Here is a 23092-nt window from a genome sequence, read left to right on the forward strand (position 1 = left end):
CAGATGGCTCCTGAAGATAGCAACGAGGATGATGTATTCAACAGGTGCCCTTTTATAATTATGGGCACCCCGCCTATGACGTCATGGACCAGGTGGACAAATAGACTGCCGTTGTTTCACACGTGCTTCAGACACTGGTCATAATGGCGGCTTTCCCCAATGTGCCCCCTAGGGGGCAATGTCACTTAGAGTCTTTGTTTAATTATTTATTTACATATTTATTTATCTTTTTTTTGGATTAGGAATTTATTGGGGAAAGAGAGAGGGAATGGGATTTGGAACAAATGAGGCCAAACCCTTAAACCTGCATCATCCGCAAGAGCACAAAAGTCAGTGCCAAATGTCCAACCGCAATTTCAAATTATTGCTTGGGGAGAAACAAATAGTATCTTCTCAGTATGGTACAGAAGCCCTGAGGAGAAAAGTGGTAAATGTTTTTTTTTTTTAATCCTCTCGAGCTATACTGCAGGCCAAAGGCAAAAAACTGTAACTTCAATTTTTGTCGAAAATTAGTTATTGATATTTTTGGGACTTTCAAAACATCCTTTATCATGTGTATACGTATCTTGACTCAATTTAGTTGTTTTTCTGAGAAAATAATGGGTCGCCTCAACCATAACTTCAAAAAGCCCAGGAGAAACCAAGGCAGAACACCGTATAACACCGTATTACGGCTCTTTCATTTTGTTTGGAATACTCAAAATTAATTATGGCATCGTGCCTTTATATAACTGTGCATCAAAATGAAGTTACGGTGCCAGTTTGGAGTTATATGGTGTTCTGCCTTTTTTTTACTGTCCATTAAAATCTGCCGCATTTTAATTACAGTGTAGACAAACAAATAAGATAGATCGCAATCTAACAAACAGCTCCATATAACAAAGCACTGTAAAGACTAGATACTTTGGCAGCAATATGTAATTGAGAATAAAGATTTTTTTTTGTAATGCAGATTATTCACCAGACTGTCACTTCTATGAAACGTGTGTGGACTCGAATACTATAGTTAGCATGATCAATTATAAAATCAGTAGCCTACTAACAGTTTGCAATTAAATCCATACCCTACCTTCTCTTGTAACCCAATAAAATCAATCCATGGTGATGAACGTTTATATACAGGTCCTTCTAAAAAAAATAGCATATTGTGATAAAAGTTCATTATTTTCCATAATGTAATGATAAAAAATAAACTTTCATATATTTTAGATTCATTGCACACCAACTGAAATATTTCAGGTCTTTTATTGTTTTAATACTGATGATTTTGGCATACAGCTCATGAAAGCCCAAAAAAATTAGCATATTTCATCCGACCAATAAAAGAAAAGTGTTTTTAATACAAAAAAAGTCAACCTTCAAATAATTATGTTCAGTTATGCACTCAATACTTGGTCGGGAATCCTTTTGCAGAAATGACTGCTTCAATGTGGCGTGGTATGGAGGCAATCAGCCTGTGGCACTGCTGAGGTGTTATGGAGGCCCAGGATGCTTCGATAGCGGCCTTAAGCTCATCCAGAGTGTTGGGTCTTGCGTCTCTCAACTTTCTCTTCACAATATCCCACATATTCTCTATGGGGTTCAGGTCAGGAGAGTTGGCAGGCCAATTGAGCACAGTAATACCATGGTCAGTAAACCATTTACCAGTGGTTTTGGCACTGTGAGCAGGTGCCAGGTCGTGCTGAAAAACGAAATCTTCATCTCCATAAAGCTTTTCAGCAGATGGAAGCATGAATTGCTCCAAAATCTCCTGATAGCTAGCTGCATTGACCCTGCCCTTGATAAAACACAGTGGACCAATACCAGCAGCTGACATGGCACCCCAGACCATCACTGACTGTGGGTACTTGACACTGGACTTCAGGCATTTTGCCATTTCCTTCTCCCCAGTCTTCCTCCAGACTCTGGCACCTTGATTTCCGAATGACATGCAAAAATTTGCTTTCATCCGAAAAAAAATACTTTGGACCACTGAGCAACAGTCCAGTGCTGCTTCTCTGAAGCCCAGGTCAGGCGCTTCTGCCGCTGTTTCTGGTTCAAAAGCACGCGCCTGTGCATGGTGGCTCTGGATGTTTCTACTCCAGACTCAGTCCACTGCTTCCGCAGGTCCCCCAAGGTCTGGAATCGGTCCTTCTCCACAATCTTCCTCAGGGTCCGGTCACCTCTTCTCGTTGTGCAGCGTTTTTTTGCCACACTTTATCCTTCCCACAGACTTCCCACTGATGTGCCTTGATACAGCACTCTGGGAACAGCCTATTCGTTCAGAAATGTCTTTCTGTGTCTTACCCTCTCGCTTGAGGGTGTCAATGATGGCCTTCTGGACAGCAGTCAGGTCGGCAGTCTTACCCATGATTGCGGTTTTAAGTAATGAACCAGGCTGGGAGTTTTTAAAAGCCTCAGGAATCTTTTGCAGGTGTTTAGAGTTAATTAGTTGATTAGATGATGAGGCATAGCTCGTTTAGAGAACCTTTTCATGATATGCTAATTTTTTGAGATAGGAATTTTGGGTTTTCCATAGCTGTATGCCAAAATCATCAGTATTAAAACAATAAAAGACCTGAAATATTTCAGTTGGTGTGCAATGAATCTAAAATATATGAAAGTTTAATTTTATCATTACATTATGGAAAATAATGAACTTTTATCACAATATGCTAATTTTTTGAGAAGGACCTTTAATGTTTAATTCACAAGCATTCTAAGCAGTATTCCTGCATGCTGGCGTAATCCACAAGTTGTTCTTTTAGTCAGACTTTTTCATACAAGTCAATATAAAAGCAATTATGCTTTGTCTAGCATTCTTTAACGTTACTGAGCATAGCAAATAAACAGGTATCCACAGTATCCACTCACATGTTTTATTAATTGTCTTGTTTTTTTTGTTAAGAATATAGTTGAATTTTGTATGCAGTAGTCTATGTGATAGTCCTATATGAGACAGCCTATGATCGTATCCACTAAAGATTTTGTAAATGGGGATCAGCAACCAAATATTGATAATGTGGAAGTTACTGCCTTTTGCCTTGGTGTGACTTCTCACGTTTTGCAGACAATGCAAAGTACATTAACTTCAAAATAGAGGTAAAAATTGAGTTTGAGCTCACATTTATTTATTATTATTATTATTATTACATTTTTTTTTTCTTTTTAATATAGATAATTTCCATTACTAAAGCATCTATTTGTTAAATTTCTAGTGTCCTACCTGTAATTAATTTTCTGGACAAGTAAAAAAAAAAAAAAAAGAAGTCATTTTTCTCAGTTTCACACTCTAGCGAGTTAAGGTCTTTTGCCTTTGTAGGGCAGTACAGATCCCCATTTGTATTTATTTATTTATTTAATTTTTTGTCCCTCTGATTTATTTTTATTTATTTATTTATTTTTCTACACTGATTGTTCATAATTTAAATCTTAACAAATGTATATATTTAATTATAACTGGTCTGCTTATATCTTTTTCCATACTCAGTTGTGATTTGACTTGTCTTCCTTGTATATATTGAACATGTGGCTTTTAATTTACACAAAACTTACCTGATAATATTGATTTACTGCATTAAAAGTGCAGCATTTTCCTTCCGGAATAACAGAGAAGTAGGTTAGGTGATACAGCTTGTTAAGATCAATTTAATAATTAAACAATTAAAGATCTTTTGTACAATGGACACGTCTTACAGTATGTGCCAGATCAGAATTAAAAATGAAACTCCACATATACACATATGCAGCTGAAACAAATATTGCTTCTTTATTGCAAGTTAATTACAGAAATTAGCATCAGTAGAAAAAAAAAGTCTTCTTCAGCCCAGCTGCTTCCATCTTGATTGAATCTATTGCTTCCTTCCCTCTCAAGTACCTTTAGTCTAATTAGCCATTTGTAACTGAGTTTTGAGTTTTGCTAAACCAAACCAGCACCAGTTACCATGGCAACTATACATTTGTAAACCCCTAAGAATCCTTCTTCCCTTTTCAGAGTCAATCATGCATGATCCTTCAAGTCAAGACCCTACAAGCTTTTCGATCAGGCATCAGTGTTTAATCACATCTGCTCTATCTCTGAATGGTCTGAGCCCTTCCTGCCTTTTTGAATTAGCAGCACTCCTGCATTAATGCAGATTCAGTCCCATCACAGTTTAAATGCACATGGAAGTTTCAATAAACTGCAGGAGGAGGGTTGTTTGTGCTGGAGAAACCAGTACAGCTTGTTTGCTGCAAGGTTTTTACTTGACCTTTCAGTTGCTTTTCACCTCTGGAGTCACATTAAATGTACACCAGATTTTGGAACCTTGGGCAATGTGCTCATGATATAACTTATCGAAAATGACTTCTCCCTACAGCAAAACAAGTTTAATGCCAATTAATCTTAAACTAAGAGCAATACATTGCCCAAATTAACAATTTGTCTTCTCCTCTTCAAAAGCCGTTTTCTTTCCTGTTCCTATATTAAACTATATAATTTCTGGTTTTTTTTGTTTTTTGTTTTTTTGAGATTGCTTAAACAGAATCCTATGAGTTTGCTTCTGTCATTGTGGAACAGTGTACCCGAGGTCAATGTCTGTAGGTGAAAACTTGGATGCATTTATTTTCTTTTATATTTGAAAATAAAAATACCTGTTGTTTTTCAGCATACATTCTGTAAAAAAAGAAAAGAAAAAAAAGAGCCGATAATTCAAGTAGCTGTAAGAAATAAAATACAACATTCCAAAAAACTGACTATCACACATTTTATTGGAGTTAAATTCACATGACACTTTATCATTCTTCACATAGTATATTCATTGATATTATAAAATAAGTAACATGCTGTTTCCAAGACCTAGTTTAGTTTGAATAAAACATCTCTATTAAGATACAGATATGAAAGATATATAGTAATATTTATACAGGAATGAATTAAATAGAGTGTCAACTAAATACTGTAAATCAGATGAAACTTTAGCATTTATTTATTTATTATTATTTTATTTATTTATTTATTTATTTGCAGATGGATCATTGGCAACCCACACACCATTGATTAGTGTTTGGAACTTCACAAACTTGATGTAACTGCAGTTGATGTATACGGGCTGCACAACAAACTCCGAAGACAAACTGAAAAAAAAAAAAAAAAAAACTGGTGTCATATTAGGACTGAAATCAACAGTAATTCTTGTAAAAGAGCATTTGATTTCTTCATGGGTGAATGCCCTTTGCATATTATTGAAAGCGTGCTTTTTTGGCATCCTCTTTAGCCATGTTTGGCCAGTTAGTTCCACTGTCAAAAACCAACTGTCCGAATCACACACACATTGGTGCCAGGAAACTAAGATAATTGGCAAATAAAAGCTTTGCATATCAGTTACATATTGTTTTGGTAGCTGTTGAGACAACACATTGGGGAAAAGCCTCCTGCTGTTGTCTTTTTATATGGTAAAGGAATGAACATCCCATGATTTATTCAAAAATTGACAAGCTTGTGTTCTTGTTTCGTAATGTTGTTTTCTTGTTTTGTTGAAAAATTGACATCCTATTTTTATTGTTATTTTTATTTAGATTTTATATTGTTAATTGTATAAAGCCACACACAAAGAGGCCAATGCAAGTTTGTTTTTCTGGCTAACGCGAGCTATATTACCGGGCTATGCAGATCTATAAAATTCCGGCTAGCAATTATGAACAGGTTAGACGTTCAGGCGGATTCAATTCTGAATTCGACCAAAATAGAGACTTTGTGACGGGTGGTAGCCTAAGTGGTCACCTAGGTGACGCGGCTGTTAGGTTGTGGCTCTACTGCCAGAAAGCTCTCTCAGGGTCTCTGGGGGGGTAGACTGTAGAAACAAGATCACAACAGCATGAAAAGGAAAAAAAAATAAATTGAAGATGGGAAGAGCACAGTGAAAACAAAACACCAAATACGGTGCGTTACAGTAGAAATGGAATGAATAAAGCGCTGGAAGTAGGAAGAAAATCAAAAGAGGCTAAACCTGCTACCTTTAAAAGTTTATAGAGACCTACTGGCACGTGGCTATAGGAGGTAAGAGACCTAGGGAGAAAGGTGTGGCTTAAGGGGAAAAGTGGACCAAACATAAAAAGCCTGTCGGGGGAATATCTAATATTCTGTGCCTTATAATGAGTGGATGGGTTTTATCCACAATCAAATACCTAAAGGATGAATAAAGGGAAACTTAAAGTGAATTAAGATTTGTTTTGTTTAACATCAGCTGGTAGATATATATAGAAATTAGAGGCAACAGCTTATAATTTATGATAAACAAAAAGGAATTATGATAATGATGGTAATTATCCAAAATAACCTAATCCAAAGAGAGAAAAGGGCCAATCAAAGAGGGAAAAGACATTATGGAACACAGGAGAGGACGCGTGGCTGGTTTCACACAAGGGCGTACTCCCTCTCTGTACTTCTGGTGAACTGAAAACCCAATTCAAATTAAAAATTTCAAAACTGGTTTGAAATTGAGTTAAAATGGCATGTAAGAAGAATTAAAGGGAGAAAATCTGAATAATATCCTATAACAATCAATGATAACAGTGAATGTCATTAAGCAGTATAGTAATCAAAGGGGTAAAGGGTAGAAACATGCAATTCAAAACAGAAATTTGAAAGAGAGAGAGATCAGGAAGCTGAGCGCTGTGAACCGACTTAACAGAGGCGGCCACTAGATGGCTCACTTCGCTTTAGAAGTGAGTCAATCAGTGGGTTGACCTGAGACATTTAATTTTACTATTAAACATTCATTTTCATTCAAAATCATGGTGAACCAAACTCAAAGTAAGTATAAACAGTCAAGCAGAGGAGTTGTAACATGAAATAATATTAATACGAGCAAAGCTGTAAATGCAAATAATTGGTAAGAAATTTAGACAGGCTAATGCAACTTAACCTGGTGATTTAAAATAAGCAGTAGGGGTGCGTATAGAAGCGGCCGGATAGGCGTAATTGCACTCATGCAGGCTGAAATCAGAGAAGCGAGCGTGAATTTGGGGCTTCATCGTAAGGGCGCCCTCTGGTGTTTAGTCGGCGGAAGATTACAGACAACCTCAATGTGATTTAGAATCTGGTTTGTCGGCGATTTTCTCGCGTCAAAATCACAACTAAACAAACAGACAAAGGTTTTAGGACCTTTCTTGATTGCTATAATACACAAGGCGTGGGGGCAGGATTTATAGCCAGCTGCAAAAAACACTTGCCAAATATGAGCAACAGGAGTATCCGTCTATTTACCTCCCCATACACACATTTATCAAAATAGCACTTATGATTTAAATGTTTAGGTTTTAAAATGGGTAGCTAAGCCAATTTTAGACCAGGAGATTTATCGTTTATTTTTGAATATCACTGTGGTTTCCGCAGATTCAATAACGATACAAGTAATTACAAGACGCTGCTGACTGGAAACAAAGGAACTTCGCTCTGATCAGATTCGTCGTCCTAAAAAATTTATTTTTTTTATTTTTTTTTATTTTTTTTTTTTATTTTTTTTTTTTACATTTTTTTTTTTTTTTTTTTTATTTTTTTTTTATTTATTTTTTTTTTTTTATTTGTTAGGTTTTTTTTTATTTATTTTTTTTTTTTTTTTTTTTTTCTTAAAATTTTTTTTTTTTTTAATCTTTTTTTTTTTTTTTCTTAAAATTTTTTTTTTTTTTAATCTTTTTTTTTTTATCGGTTATGTTTATATAAATTTTTAATTTTTAATTTTGAATTTTTTTTTTAGTTTTATTTTTGTGTTTTTATTTTATGCATTTGAATTTTTAATATTTGTTTTAATTTTTTTATTTTTTTTTGGTTTTTTTTTTTAATTTATTTTTTTTTTTTAATTTTATTTTATTTAATTTGCTTTATTGCTTTTGTTCAAATATTATTTCAATTACCCAAAGGAGGGGATTATTTAATCATTTTTTTTTTTTATAATTTTTTAATATAATTAATATTTTTTTTAATTTTGTTTTTCTTTTCGGCCCCCAGCAGCGAATTTTTTTTATTTTAGACACTAAATTATCAAATATCAATTTTTTTTTTTGTAAATTTTTTATTTTTTTTTAACTCAAGAATTTTTTTTTTATTCTTTATTTTTTTGATAAAACGAAAGAAGAAAAGGAAAAGAAGAGGTTTTTGGGTTGTTTTTTTATTAATAAGTAATTCCTAGAAAAACAAAGCCTTGTAGCTAGATCACACGATTCAGGGGACTTCATCTTGATTTGAGCAATTTTTTTTTAGTTTTGTGTAAAACGCTGTTTTTTTCAATTTAAAGCAAATTATGGTATATTGGTAATAATAAAAGCGGACAACCAACCCCTACCTACACTCCCACCCCGACCTAACCTTCCCCCCTAAAGAATAGTACCATATACTACAATATCACAACCAGAGGGGGTATATGAGTAAATATGAGTAATATAGCAAAACAAAACAAAGACATTTTTTATTTTAAAACAAGACAATCAAACGAAAATAGTTAATGAGGGATAGAGAGAAGGAAAAAGCGAGGGGAAACCAGGGAGAGGGGGATATGGAAAAGGGGGGGAGAGAAGGGGGGGGGGGGGGAGGGGAGGGGGGAGAGGGGAGGGGGGGGAAGGGAGGGGTGGGAGGAGAGGAAAGGGAGGGGGGAAGGGGAAGAGGGAGGGGGGGGGGGGAGGAGGGGGAAGGGAGGGGGGAGGGGGGGGGAAGAAAGGGAGGGGGAGAAAGGAAGGGAAGAAAAAGGGGGGAGGGGGAAAAGAGGGGAAAGGAAGGGGGGGGAAGGGGGAAGGGAGGAAAAGGAGAGGGGGGGGAAAGAGAGGGGAGGGGAGGGGAAGAGGGAGGGGGGGAAAGGGGGGGAGGGGGGAGGGAGAGGAAAAAAGGGGGGGGGAAAAAAGGAAAAAAGAAGGGGGGGGAGGGGGAGAGGCGAGGGAAAGGGGAAGGTAGGGGAGGGGGGGAGGGGAAGAAGGAGAGAAACGGGGAGGGAGAGGAAAGGAAGGGGGAGTAGGGGGGGGAAGGGGGGAGGAGAGGGGAAAGGGGGTAGGGGAAGGTAGGAGAGGAAAGAAAAAGGGGAGAGAGGGGGGAGAGGAAGAGGAGAGGGGAGAAGGAGGGAGGGGGGAGGGGGAGAGAAAAGGGGGGGAAGAAAGGAAGGAGGGGAAAGAAGAAAGGGAATAGGGGGAGGGAAGAGGAAGGAAGGAAGGGGAGAGGGAGAGGGGAGGAGGAAGGAGATAGAGGGAAGGGGAAAAAGGAGAGGGAGGGAAGGGGAAGGGAAGGGAGAAGGGGAAGAAAAGGAAGAGGGGGAGGGGGAAGGGAGGGAAGATGGGAAAAAAAAAGGGGAAGGAGGGGAGGGAGAGGGGAGGAAGGAGGGGAAAAGGAGGAAAAGGGGGGGGGGGGGAAAGGGGGGGGAGGAAAAAAGAAAGGAGAAGGGGGAGGAAGAGGGGGAGGAGAAAAGAGAGAAGGGGGGAAGGGAGAAGGGAGGAGGGAGGGGAAAGGAGAAGGGGGGGGAAAGGAGGAAGAAGGGGAGGGGGAAGAAGGAGAGGGGAAGGGAAAGGAAGAAGAGGAAGGGGAAGAAAGGGGGGAAGGAGAGAGGGGAAAAAGGGAGGGGAGGGAGGAGGGGAAAGGGAGGGGGGGAAAAAAAGAGGAAGAAAGGGGGAAAAAGAGAAGGGAAAAGAGGGGGGGAAGGGAAGGAAGGGAGGGAAGAGGGGAGAAGGGGAGGGAGAGAAAAAAGGAGGGGAGGAGAAGGGAAAGGGAAGAAGGGAAGAAGGAGAAAAAAGGAGGAAAGGAGGAAAGGGGGAAGAAAGGGGAGAAGGGGGGGGGGAGGGGGGAGGAAGGGGAAGGAGGGGGGGAAGGGAGAAGAAGGAGAGGAAAAGGGGGGGGAAGAGAGGGAGAAAAAGGAAGGGAAGGGGGGAAGGGGGAGGGAAAAGGAAAAGGGGAAAGAAAAAAAAAGGAAGGAGGAGGAGGGGGGGGGAGGAGAGGGGGGGGGGGAGGGGGGAAAGAGAAGGGGGGGGAAGGGGAGAAAAAGAGAAAGGAGAGGAAAAAAGGGGAAAGGAGGAGAAAGGAGAAAGGGAAGGAGGAAAGAGGGAAGAAGAGAAGAAGGGAGGGGGAGAGAGAAAAGAGAGGAAAAGAGAAAGAGGGAAAAAAGGAAGAGAAAAGAGAGGGAAAGAGAGGAAAGAGGGAAAATAAGAAAGGGAGGAGAGGGGGAAAAAAGAAAAAGGAAGAAAGGGAAAGAAAGGGGGGAGGGGAAAGAGGAAAGGAAAGGGGAGAAAAAGGGGGGGAGGGGGAAGAGAAGAATAGAGAGAGGAAAGAAGGGGGAAAAAGAGGGGGAAGAGGAAGGAAAAAGGAAGAGAAGGGAAAAGAAAGGAAAGGAAAGGGAAAGGGAGAGAAAAAAGGGGGGGGGAGAAGAAAGGAGGGAAAAAGAGAAGAAAAGGAAGAAGGTGGGGGGAAGGAAGGAAGGGGAAGAGGAGAGAAGGAAGGGGGGGAAAAAAAAGAGAAAAGTGGGGGAAAGAAGGAAGTAGGGAGAGAAGAAAAAGAAAAGGGAAAGGGAAGAGGGGGGGGAGGGAAGGAAAAAAAAAGGAGGAGGCAAAAGGAAGGAAAAAGGGGAAGAGAGGGAAGGAAAAGGGAAAGAAAGAAGAAAGAAAAAAAGAAAGAGGGAAAGGGAGGAAAAGAAAGGAGAGAAGAGGGGAGGGGGAGAAAGAAGGAGGGAAGAGAGGGGAAGAGAAAGAAGAAGAGGGAAAGGAAGGATAAAGGGGAAGGAGAGAAGAAAAGAAAGGGGGGGAAAGGAGGGGAGAAAGAGAAAAAAGAAAGGGGAGGAATAGGGGAGGGAAGAGGGGAGGGAAAAAAATAGTCAGAAAAAAAAAAGGGAAAGAGGGGAGGAAAATAGGGAAAAAAGGAAAAGAAGAAGAGAGAAGGGAGAAAAGGGGAAGGAGGAGAGAGATGAAAGGGCGGGGAAGGAAAAGGAAAAAATGGGGGAAAAGGGGAAGAAGATGAGAGAGGCAGGAGATCTCTTCCAGAGTAGACGTGACAATTTCTGTTTTTTTTTCAAACAGTTTAAAACATGTTGTAGAGGAGACTTTGTTGCGTATTGTGTGGAATAAATTTCTGGGGTGGTTGGGATAGCCCTTGACAACCCTTTTTCAGCAATTTTTTACTTTTTTTTCGGTTGCGACTATCTTTGTGTGAGGTGTTGTTGTTTGATCTGCTCGGTTGGGGTGTGCAGTTTGTGTTTGGGTGGCAGTGGGTGGTGTTGGCTTTTATGCAGCTTCTGTCGTTGTTTTAGTGTGACGGCTGTGTGGGTGGGGTGTAAGTCGTGCGTTGCTCTTCTGTTGGCTGTTGGTGTTACGGTTGGGGAACAGATCTGGTGTGGCTCGAGATTTACGTGTTTTAAGATGATTATGCACTCTGGTTGGTTGTGAAGAGAAGAAGCGGATCAGTGAACGTTAGTGGAATACGTTTCGAAGACAATTAAAGTTTTTTTGTTTTTTTTTTCTTTCGTAATTTTCATTGTTCTTCCATTTTGTTTTTTTGTTTTTTTTTTTTCTTTTTGTTTTCCTTTGTTCTCCGTTCGATCTTTGTTTACAGTTTGTGTTTTATGTTCTTTCTTGTGTCAGTTTTCTGTTTTGTTGTACTTTGTTTTTTTTTTTTTTTTCTTTTTGTTTTTTTGTTGAATTTTTTTTGTCGGTCACACTAGTTTGTGTGTTTTTTTTTTTTTTTTTGTTTTGCTTTTTTCTGTTCTTTTTTTTTGTGTATTTTTTTCTGTCTGTTTTTTTTTCATTTTGATTTTTCTTTTTCGGGGTAGAAGAAAAAAGAATCGTCACCATTTATACTTTTCTTTTTCAAAAAAAAAAAAAAGAAGATTCGTCACAGTCGGGTTTCTACGATCATACAGACACACCATAAACTATAACTTTGCGAGTCAGGGATACAGAGATACAGAGTGTGTTCCTAACTACAGCATATAAAGTTTGATTAAACACACAGTAAACATTATATCTATTCCACTATATCACGTGAAGACATCTAAGCACATAAAGAGATACATTTAATACATTTAGAGGTAGTTTATCAAAAGTGTTCATGTGTGAGCCAGAAATGCTCGTGTGGGTGTGTGTGTGTGTGTGTGTGTCTGGAATGTCGTCGTGCTGTGACCAAAAGGGCGGGTGTTTCTTTCCTTTGATGCTCACGAGAGTGTCTCTGGATCATCTCGAAGGTGTAATAAATGTCGAGGGCTGGGATGTTATCGACATCGCGGCGCCCGAGGGGGGGTTTTATGTTGGAGGATGTCGTGAAACAAAAGTCCTTATCTTTTTGTTTTTTTTGTTTTTTTGAAGTTCTTCTCTCTGAGTGCAGGAGTGTTAGGAGACTCAGGATTCATTAATATGAAACAGATGGTTGAATACCATCCGCTCATTAGTGTTACATTCCCCCTTTGTGGTCGGATGATGCCCTGTGGTCATTATCGGACAACACCCATCACAATGGTCGGATGGCAGGTGAATCATGACGGTCGGAGAGCAGGTGTTTGTTAGGGCTGACGACCCAGCTCGATGAGGTCCGTATCAGTTTCTGGTGTGGTGTACCTTCCCTCCGTGGTTTCCATCGGAGACCTCCAGTCAGGGTTGTCCTGAGTTTTGGCTGCAGAGGTTCGCATCTCGTTGAGTTTCCTGTATAGGATGAAGGCCACACCAAGGGTCAGGGTGTGTCCGATGACCATGGAGATGCACAGTGCTGTGTCAGCTGCAGTCCAGGCTTGGACAACAGGTGAGGTGTTCAGGATGGGTGATCGAGACAAGGCTTGGAGGGCTGCGTCGACTGGAGCAATGTCAATGAGCTGAGGCCCCCCTTTTTCAATCCATAGTTCTAACTCTGGACCTAGGGTGAAGTTGTAGTTCTTGAAGAAGGATGGGATTTCTAGTTCTGATTGGTACTCTTCACTTGGGAAGATGGTATAAGGCCAGATCGTGAAGGTGGAGGATGGCCCCTCGCGGGACTTGAATCCACATGCTCTGGTCAAGCAGGTTGACACGGGTGGCGGTGTCATGCTGGTCGTAGGTCAGTGTAGCGGTACGTACTGGAGTGTTAACGAGCCATCTATCGCCTACAATCTCAGCTTGCGTCTCGGTGACTTGGCTGCGAGGCTGGGCGTCGGCAGGGCAACGCGTGTCGCTGATCATGGGTTGCAACCCGCAGATTCCATCAGTATTGTCTCTGAGAAACGGTTTGCTGGGGCAGAGGTAGTGGATGTCTTTAGTCAGGGTGCACATGTGCAGGTTCGGGGCTAAGTACAGCTGGGTGTTGCTGTCATGGTATGCCACCACCTCAGGGGTACGTATCTTGATATGCGTGTTATCCTTCCAGAACCCCACATTAACAATGTCTTTGAGTCTGTAGATTCGGCTCGACTCTATGATGGGGTAAGTTCAGGAGGAAACTCATCTCCTTCTGCTCGGGATCCACGTAGAGGGGAATAGCGCTACCCAGTGAGTAGGGGCCACACCATTGGATAGGATCCGTGGGTGTGGTGATGGCGGAAGCCAGCACACTTTGCACCAGGCTTAAGGGTATCAGCAATGGTGGAATTCTTCCCATGGCTAGACTGTCGATGGAGGAACTCACTTCCCGTAACATGTCAGTCATTAATGCTGTGACTAGCTGCGTTTGGGCAAAGTCATTCTGGAAGACAGTGAACAGCTGTTTCATGGAGTTCACGGTCTGGTTCAAAAGCACGCTATGAGTGTTGAGAATGACCACCGTTCCTTTCAATGTCTTTCCGATGGTTTGCAAGGATGCACTCTGTGTGGTGAGTTGCTCTTTTAGCTGTGGAAGTTCAGTCTGAATTTCAGCCACATGCCGTCTCACAGTGGCTATGTTTACTGCATTGACACTGGACATACCAATGTTGAACAGAGTTCCAACGGCAGCGGCGGCGGCTCCGAGCAACGCTCCCAGGAAACGTTTGGAGCGGCGGTTGTGTCCACCTAATTCCGCCTGGGTAACAGTCATCTTCTCAAGTTGGTTGAGCATGTGCTTGACATCGGCCTCGGCGTGATAGAGGGAGTCCTCTGTCCAACGGGCACCGGCCCAGCTGTACTGGGCTACTGCGTGGGGGTAGTGTGCTCTGTAGACATTGCGGGGGTCGAGTCGAACGTATACTTTCTGGGTGTGCATCCGACAATTCGTGATCAGGAGTCCTGGTTGTTTCTCTCAGTACAATGCCCGAGGCCGGACCCGGTGTGATAATGTCTGATGGTGGCTGGCCTCTGGTTGTCTGGAGGCACAGGATGACAATACACAGCAGCATCCTGTTACAGGCCAGAGAGAGAGAGAGAGGTAGGGAGGAAAAGGGGAAAGAGAGAGGGGGACAGGTCAGTGAGGGTTGTCCCGGGTTGGATGGGACAGTCTTTCCGCTTCGATGGCGGCGGTTGAGTTTAGCTTGCATTGGCCCCTCCCTGTCTTTCTCTGCTAGTGGCCACATGTCTCTTAATCTGGTTACGGTGGACCCATTTGAGAACTGGTTCTCTCGATCTCCGGTTTAGCTGGATTTGGTACGCAACTGGGGAGAGTTTGTTCATAATCTCATGGGGTCCCGTCCAGTGTGGTAGGAATTTCTTTGACAGCCGCTGGGGGCCCGTCTGAGTTGGCGGGGGTGAAGCTGTAATACAAGACCCTGTCACCCACATTTAGTTCTTGGTGTGATGCTTTCCGGTCGTAATATGCTTTCTGGCCTTCAGCGCTTTTTTGCAGGTGTTGCTGGGCAAAAGCAAAAGTTGTTTTCAAGTGTCTATGGAGCTCGTCAAGATACTGGAATGTGGTGTAAGCAGTGACAAGGTTGGAGTCTCCTGGTTGATACAGCAAGTGTAGTGGCAGGGTCATCTGCCGCCCAGTCATGAGTTCAAAAGGGGACACCCGTGTTGATTCCTGCGGGGTGGCTCTGATGGCCATCAGCACAAGGGGTAGTTTCACATCCCAGTCTTTCTGGTTAGCAGACACATACTTTTTAAGCATGGCGACCACCGCTCGGTTTGATCTCTCTACCTGGCCGGACGTGATTGGATGGTGGCTGATGTGAAGTTTAGCTTGTACCCCTAGGCATTTCCAGATCTGTTGCATGATCTCGGCCGTGAAGTGGGTACCTCTGTCTGAGTTGATTCTCAGTGGCAATCCGAACTGGGAGAAGATATGGTTCATCAGGAGGTATGCCGTGATTTGGGCAGTGTCATTGTGTGCTGGCAGACACTCCACCCACTTGGTAAACTGGCACATCACAGTGAGAAAGTACTTGTTGCCTCTTGTTGACCTGGGCAGGGGTCCTACCCAGTCAATTTGAAGGTCTGACCACGGGAACGTGATCCCTCTGCGTTGCAGTGGGGCTCTGTGGTTTGGGTTTGCTGGTGTGAACTGGCAGCACACAAGACATTCTCTGACGTACTCTGCCACATCTTGCTGCATGCCGGGCCAAAATGCCACCTGTGTCAGTGTGTCATACGTGGCTCTGGTACCGTGGTGTCCAGCACATGGTGTGTCGTGGGCGTACATTAGTAGTACCCCCCTTTGGCATCGTGGCACCACGAGCCGTGGCGCTGTGCTGTCATCAGGTGCCAACCACAGAATGTCGCCCTGTACGCGCAGCATGTGTCTGGTGTTATATAGGTGTCGGAGGCACGAGTCATCAGTGAGCTCAGCCTGCGTGATAGGGTGGTTGGAGGGGTCAGAGAGGTGGTTAAGAATTGTCTTTATGGCAGTGTCAGAAGCTTGCATATCTGCAATGTCGTTGTTGGAAATCTGTGGAGTTAGCGATGGAGTGTGTGAGGCGGGCACTGCCACAGGTGAAGGTCGTTTTGCTGCGGGTTAACACTGCAACATTGGGGCTGGGTGTGGGTTCTGGAAGTGACCACACCTCCCCATGTAGTGCGCCTGTTTTGGCGAGGGCGTCAGTTTGATCATTTAGGTCTTTGTCCAGACCTGGTAACTTCGAGTGTCCTTTTACCTTCTTCCAGTACACAGTTATATTGTGTGTTTTTGTGATGTTATCACATTCCTGGAACAGGTGTTGGTGTTTGACTGGCTTGTTGTTTGCCGTTTTGAAACCATTCTGTTTCCAACCTGGAAGGTGGCACACAAAACTGAGTCTGGCATAGTTAGAGTCTGTACAGATGAGGATTTCTCTGATGTCATGGGCTGATGCGATCTGTAGAGTTATGAGAATGGCTGCTATTTCTGCATACTGTGAAGACTGGGGACCTAATTTGAAGTGTTGTGGGGGGCACGGCTGGTCGTTGACCCACAGCACTCCTGCACCTGCCTTAAGGATGCCATCGTGGTTGTAGGAGCATCCATCGACATAGGCTGTGAGCATGCCTTGACACGCATTCTCTTCAAAGTACCTGTGACAGGTTGGTTGTTGCTGTTGGGGTTCTTGCACGCCCATTGCTTCTGCAGGTGTGTTATCAGAGCAGTTTTGGCATGCAGCCAGGCCATTGCCCAGTGCAGACTTGTGATTCTGTGCATACCGTGCCTCAACATTGCGTCCTTGGAGAGCCATTAACCATGTGGCTATGCGTGAATTGGTGACCACGCCATCTCGGATTCGTTGGCTGTTGAGGAACATTACTGGCTGGTGGCAAGTCTCTATGATAACTTTTTGTGCTCCAATGTAATTGGAGAATCGCTGAATGGCCCATACAGTGCAGAGCAGAGCTTTTTCACAGTCTGAGAACTTACACTCTGGTGGAAGCAGTGTCTTGCTGGCATAGGCAACTACTTTCTTGTCTTGGTCATGCCGTTGGTACAGGCCAGCACTGAGACATTGGTCAGAACAGACCCAGCTTCCAGGTAAAATTCCTTTTGTGGATCGGGGTAAGCAAGACATGGAGCTGTGCATAAATGTCTTTTTAGTTCTTTCATGGCATGTTCTTGAGCCTTCGACCAGACGAAAGGGCAGTCCTTTTTTTTAGCAGAGCTGTCAGAGGTCTGGCAATGTCTGAGTAGTTTTCGATGAACTGTCGAGAGTAATTGCATACCCCTAGAAAACTCCGCAGCTCAGAGACATTAGTGGGAGGCTTGATGTTTTGAATAGCATGAATACGGTTCGACTGTGGTTCAATGCCTTGGGATCCGATGAGCAGGCCCACGTAGTTAACCTTAGTTCGGCACCATTGTCCTTTGTGGAGGGCGATCTTGGCTCCGGCGGTGGATAATTGGTTCAGAACATAGTTTATTTTTTTAGGTGGTCGGCCACCGTTGTACTTTTCATGAGAACATCATCTACAAAGATCAGGTTACCTCTCATTCTAGCATCTGGGCAGGCCTTGTTCAGAAAGATGTTGAATTCAGCTGGTGAGTTGGCGTAGCCAAACGGACACCTGTTGAAGGTGAACTGTCGGTTGCCAAATGTGAACGCCAGCTTGTGTTGGTCTTCCGGGTGCACCGGAATGGTCCAGAATCCGGAGGCCACATCAAGTGTAGAGAAGATTGTGGCTCCTCTGATTCGGGGTATTTCTTGTTCTAGCTGGGTCATGGGCCATCGTGACAGTGGCACCTGTTGATTCAATTTCCTGTAGTCAATGGTGGGTCGCCATTTGCCGTTAGGTTTGAGGACGGGCCAGATGGGGGCTGAGTAGGTGCTGTTGCATGGACGGATGACACCTTTCTCAAGCATAGATTCGATGATCTCCTGCACTGGTTCATGTGAGGCGATGGGAATCTTGTACCTGTTTGACAAAAGTGGGAGGAGCATCAGGGTGCGTAGGGATGCGTACCGTGTGGAGGCTGGTGAGACCACAGTCTAAAGAGTCTTTGGCAAAGGATTCTTTGAACTTATACAGAACTTGTCTGAGTCCTTGACGATCCGTATCGCTCTCAAGTGCATTAGCATCTTGTAGAATTTGCTGCACTTGAGATTCAAAACCTGGGTAAGGCTCCTCCGTCCGTCGTGTGTCATCAGTCAGTTTGGTATTGAGAGGTGTAGTAGGTTCAACAGTCTCACCGACGCTCTGGTGGGGAGACTGTGTATACTGCAAGGTGTTGGTCCTCAGTCAGCTCCGTTCTGCACACCTGGTCTTTGGTCACTGACATGACAGATGTGATGGCGATGAATTTGAAGGGTGCAGTGAACAATGTGTTGTCTGTACTGCCTTCAGGTATCAGTGCAGGTGGAATGGGCCCAATGACAGGTAGTAAAAGTTCAAAGTCATGAAAGTCATGGCTCACTAGCCATCCCAGCTGGTAGGCCTTGGGAATGTTGATGTCAGTTGCCGTTCAGTTGTTGAAAAGAATGTAGACAACACGAGATGACACTTCAGTGAGGGGTGTGGCTTCCAGTGTGAGTCCGAGTTCCACACATTCAGGTGAAGGTTGGAAGAAACCCAGCGTGTGGTTTAAGGTTTGACCACATCGCATGTTGAGCCGAATAGCGACCCCTTTGGTGTAAGCTGGTACCACCGTTTTCTGTTCGTTGACTAAGGTGCAGACCTCTGGGATGGTCTGTCCTGACATGAGGTTGTCATGGTTGATGGAAACGCGTGGCTGCAAAGTCAATGGGGCCCATACAACTTCATTAAAGATGTCCACATGAGCCTTGAGGCGAATCAAGATGTCTGCTCCAATGTAAACATCGTGGGGCAGGTCCGGAACGACCAGGAAATAATGAGTCAGGCACCGGTAATTCCATTTCACGAACAAAGCGCAGATTCCTCTGGCAGACACCATAGAGGATGGGTGTGGGTTCAAGGGGAAACGGGTGCGCTTGCTGGCATACGGAAGGTCCGGTGTCTTCTCAATGATTGCGTTGTAAAGGGAGAGACTAATGGCTGAGTTGTCTGCCCATATGGCCAGAATAATGTCCGTTGTGGTTACATCATGCAGCTGCAGTTCGGTCTTGACCTTGGGGCTGTAGGTATCAGAGTCTTTGGTGGCCTTGAAGGTGCAGAGGAGCGAACTTGAGCCTTGGCTTGTAGTTGAGGCTGCGTACCCATGGCTGGCTGCTGGGGTTCCCTTGACCTCTGTGACCTGACAGTCTGGCTCTGTGGGAGTTCCCGTGACCTCGGTGACCTGACAGTCTGGCTCTGTGGGAGTTCCCGTGACCTCGGTGACCTGACAGTCTGGCGCCGGCGACCTGTGTGGCTGTAGGGGAAGAGGATCTCGCACTTGAGCCCAGACTTTCAGCTGTTTGAAGTCTAGTAAAGGCTCAAAGCGATCTAGCAGGTCTTTGCCGATGAGAAATGAATAAGTGTTCATTGGTGAGACATAAATAGGATTTACTAGACTCATAGGACCGATAGTCAGGTGGATGGGAGCTACGTTTCTAAGCTGGATGTCATTTTGGCTGTATGACTGTACATTCAGCTCGCAAGTGTGGAAATTAAGAGTTTGATTCTGTCTTTGAGCTTCAAATTTGAGCTTATCAAATAGTTCAGCCGAAATCAACGTGAGGTCTGAGCCTGTGTCCACAAGGGCTTCGAGTCTCATTTCCTTTTCTAAGGTGATAGTTAGGTAGAGTTTCCGAGCCACTCCCTTCTCGATCAGGTTCCCCAGGAGTTTTGGTGTTGGGGCTTGTGTGTCGATCGATCGATAAGCAGTCAGGGTATGTCTTGTGTGTTTCGTTGTGGGTACAGATAACCAAAACAGCACTTTCTGGTACCTCAGTGTGAGGGATGATGCTTTCTTGGTCAGGAGGTGCAGACAAAACAGCACTTTCGTGGGGGTGCTGCTGTCGTTTGATGATGCAACAGCTAGTTCAATAGTTTTGTGGTTGCAAAACAGTGTTCTGGGTGCTTGGTTCAGTTGCTGAGACGTCGGGAAGGGTGTTGGTTTCAGGCATAAGGTTTAGTCATGCGGTGTCTGGTTTATCCTTCTTGTCTTCCTTGTGAGGTTTCTTTTTAAGGAACTCTCTCAGTACATTCAGAAGTTCTGCAGCTTCGGACGTGGCTGCACTTTCCTTGTTAGATGTGGGTTCAGCCTTGAACTTCCAAGCATCACGTTGAGAGTGTTCCCCCTCCCGGCTCCCTGGGCTTGGTGTTCTGGAGGCTGTAGGTCGGCTATTTCTGAGTTGCCGGCTGGCTTCCCAGGTGCCCTCCCCCTTTTGGTTGTGGGAGGGGCGAGGCCGGTCCCAGGATCCTCCAGAGCGGTCGTTCTGTTGCCTCGGACGGGCACCACCACGACCACGCTGCCCTCTGCTGGCTTGGAACGGTCTTGACTCTCGGTTGTTGGGTCTATAACTGTGGTGCGGTTGGGCGCCCTCTAGGGTCAATTCTGAATAGGACTCAGAGACAGGGCAAATAGTTGGGTGTTTTACAGTCTTTTCTGACACAGTCTTTTGTTTGGTGTAAGCCTTATGGGCTAAGTCGCGTAACTGTTGCGTTGACATGCTACGCGGGCACGCTAATACTCCCAAATGGTGGCTTACAGTAGGATGGAGGTTTTGAAGAAACAAAGTTCGGAAGTTAATGTCTTCCTCCATGCCTGGTTCATTTCGTGCTCCGAAGTAGGCACGTCGCAGTCGGTTATAGAAATTTGGTGGGGTTTCAAGTCGACCTTGCTTGAGGTCCATTGCGGTTACTAACCCTTGGTCTGATTCTGGATCAGAGAATTCACGCACCAAAGCTTTTCGCAGTTGCTGGTAGTCTGTTTTGACAGTCTCTGGTTGACGGTCTAAGAAACTGCGTACCTCACGACTGGACGTAATTCTGAGCAGGTACAGTTTGTCCCAAGTGGTTACGTTGGCGACAGTTTGTAAGTGAAAGTCTATGTCCTGTAAGTAAGCGTGAATGTCATGGCCTCCTGCAGGATCTGGGTTGAACGTAGGGATGTTTCTAGCCAGCTTGTCCAGTTCTTTGGGAGCCATGTGTCTGTGGCTGGTGACCAGGACTTTCTGGAAGGGTTTTCCCTCCCCCGCTGCTGACAGGGGTTTGTGCAGGCTGGTTGGTGACATTTTGAAAAGCAGACTTTCACTCCCTTTTTCAGCTCTAAGTTCTTGGCTGAAAGGCTTGGGTCCACTGGCCAGGGGAAACTCTGTGGAGTGTGTTTCCTCTTTTTGTTCACTTTCAGTCTATAAGAATGTTTCAGTTCTCTGTGAACGATGTCAAGTTCATCTTTTAGAAAGTTTTTATGCTGTGTAAGATCATGGATTTCAGCTCGGGCCATGTTCAGGTGATTTTCATAGGCCTTAGCTTTAGCATCTCTTTCTTTCAGTTCAATTTCAGCCCTTTCAAGGAGGGTTTCAGCTTGTCGGAGCTTTGCCTCGAGTCTCTCTCGGGCTTCTCTCTCCAAATGTTCTCTTTGGTCTGTGTCCAGACGAAGATTCTCCAGGGCATTTTGAAGTCTGTCTACTTCCTCCTGTAGCCCTGGGTCTGTGGCATCCTCTTTCTCGTGCTGGTCTTGGGTCTCGAGAAGTAGCTTATCTAGACGGCTCTGGGTGTGAGCCTGATGCTTCCGGGCTTCCTCCGCTTGAAGTCTTAGAGTTGCAGCTTCCTGCTCCAGGTCGAGGTAGCTCTTTCCGCTGAGCCGTCCCTGGGCGATGAGGAGGTGAGCTAGGGTTCCGGTGATCCTGGCGAGTTCTTTGTGGGGGTAACTCTGCGTCGGATCGTGTGCCATCAGCTGGTCCATCTCAGTGTCCAGTTGTCTTTGGCTCAAGTGATGCAGGTCCCTGGTGTCTGTGGGCAGGAAGGGGGTCGTCATCGTTTCCAGCCATGTCGCTAGCTGATCCCAAGGGACTGCGGGACTGGATGAACGGGACATCCTGGCTCACTGCGGACGAGAGAAAACACAGCACACACACAAAGAGGCCAATGCAAGTTTGTTTTCTGGCTAACGAGCTATCGTACGGGCTATGCCGTCTATAAGAATTTTGGCTAACTGATGCAGACAGTTAGACAGTTAGGCGGGTTCAATTACGGGTCGACCCAAAATAGAGACTTTGACAGGTGGTAGCCTCGTGGGTCACCTGGTGACACCGGCTGTTCGGTTGTCGCTCTACTACTTAGCTCTCCTTGGGGTCTCTCGGTGAACTGTAAGAAACAAGATCACAACAGCATGAAAAGGGAAAAAAATAAATTGAAGATAGGAAAGAGCACAGTGAAAACAAAACACCAAATAAATTGGTCTGCAATGAAATGGAATGAATACAAACGCTGGAAGTGTTAGAAAGAAAAATAAAGGGGCTAAACCTGCTACCTTTCGCAAGAGTTTCTGCTAGGGCCTACAGCACGTGTGGCTATGGGAGTAAGAGACCTAGGAAAAGGGTGTGGCTTAGAGAGGAAAAGTGGACCAAACACTTAAAAATATATCCGGGGGAATATCTAATATTCTGTGCCTTATAATAAGTGGATGGGTTTTTATCCACAATCAAATACACAAAGGATGAACAAAGGAAACTTAAAGTGAATTAAGATTTGTTTTGTTTAACATCAACTGAGTGAATATATATGTAGAAATTAAAGGCAACAGCTGTACCTAATTATGATAAAACAAAAAGGGAATTATGATAATGATGGTAATTATCCAAAATAACCTAATCCAAAAGAGAGAGAAGAAAAATAATAAAAATCAAAAAGAGGAAAAGACAGTATTGAACACAGGAGGAGGACGCAGTAGCTGGTTTTCACCACAAGCGGGCGTACTCCCTCTCTGTGCTTCACCAGGTGAGCAGAAAACTTAATTCAAATTAAAAATTAAAAACTGGTTTAAATTGAAATTTAAAATAAGCATGTAAGAAGAATTAAAAGGAAAATCTGAATAATATCCTATAACAATCAATGATAACAGTAAGGTATCATTAATAATTATGAAATAATCAAAAAGGGGTAAGGGTAGAAACATGCAATTCAAAACAGAATTGAAAAGAGAGAGATCAGAGAGCTGAACGCTGTGAACCGACTTAACAGGAGACGGCCACTAGATGGCTCACTTCCTTTTAAGTAGGTCAATCAGTGGTTGACCTGAGACATTTAATTTACACTATTAAACAATTAAATTTTAATTCAAATCATGTTCGAACCAAACTCAAAGTAAATGTAAACAGTCAAAGGCAGGAAAATTTGTCTAACATAAAAATAATATTCGCACGAGCAAAGCTGTAAATGCAAATAATTATTGAGAATTTAGACAGGCTAATGCAACAACCACAGTTTTATTTTTAATAAGCAG

At 43.7% G+C, this 23092-nt stretch overlaps 1 protein-coding gene across 1 annotated transcript; it reads right to left on the reverse strand.

The window, feature by feature from the left end:
* Positions 1-19699: 19699 nt before the first annotated feature.
* LOC109065191 lies at positions 19700-21625 on the reverse strand. The gene is made up of 2 exons (XM_042741865.1): positions 21060-21625; positions 19700-20988 (listed from the first exon to the last, which is right to left on the reverse strand). The coding sequence occupies exons 1-2, from the start codon at positions 21623-21625 to the stop codon at positions 19779-19781; spliced, it is 1776 nt and encodes a 591-aa protein (XP_042597799.1). The 3' UTR covers positions 19700-19778.
* Between the last annotated feature and the right edge of the window lie 1467 nt (positions 21626-23092).

This window comes from Cyprinus carpio, chromosome B16 (genome assembly GCF_018340385.1).
Source record: "Cyprinus carpio isolate SPL01 chromosome B16, ASM1834038v1, whole genome shotgun sequence".
Classification (NCBI taxonomy): Eukaryota; Metazoa; Chordata; class Actinopteri; order Cypriniformes; family Cyprinidae; genus Cyprinus; species Cyprinus carpio.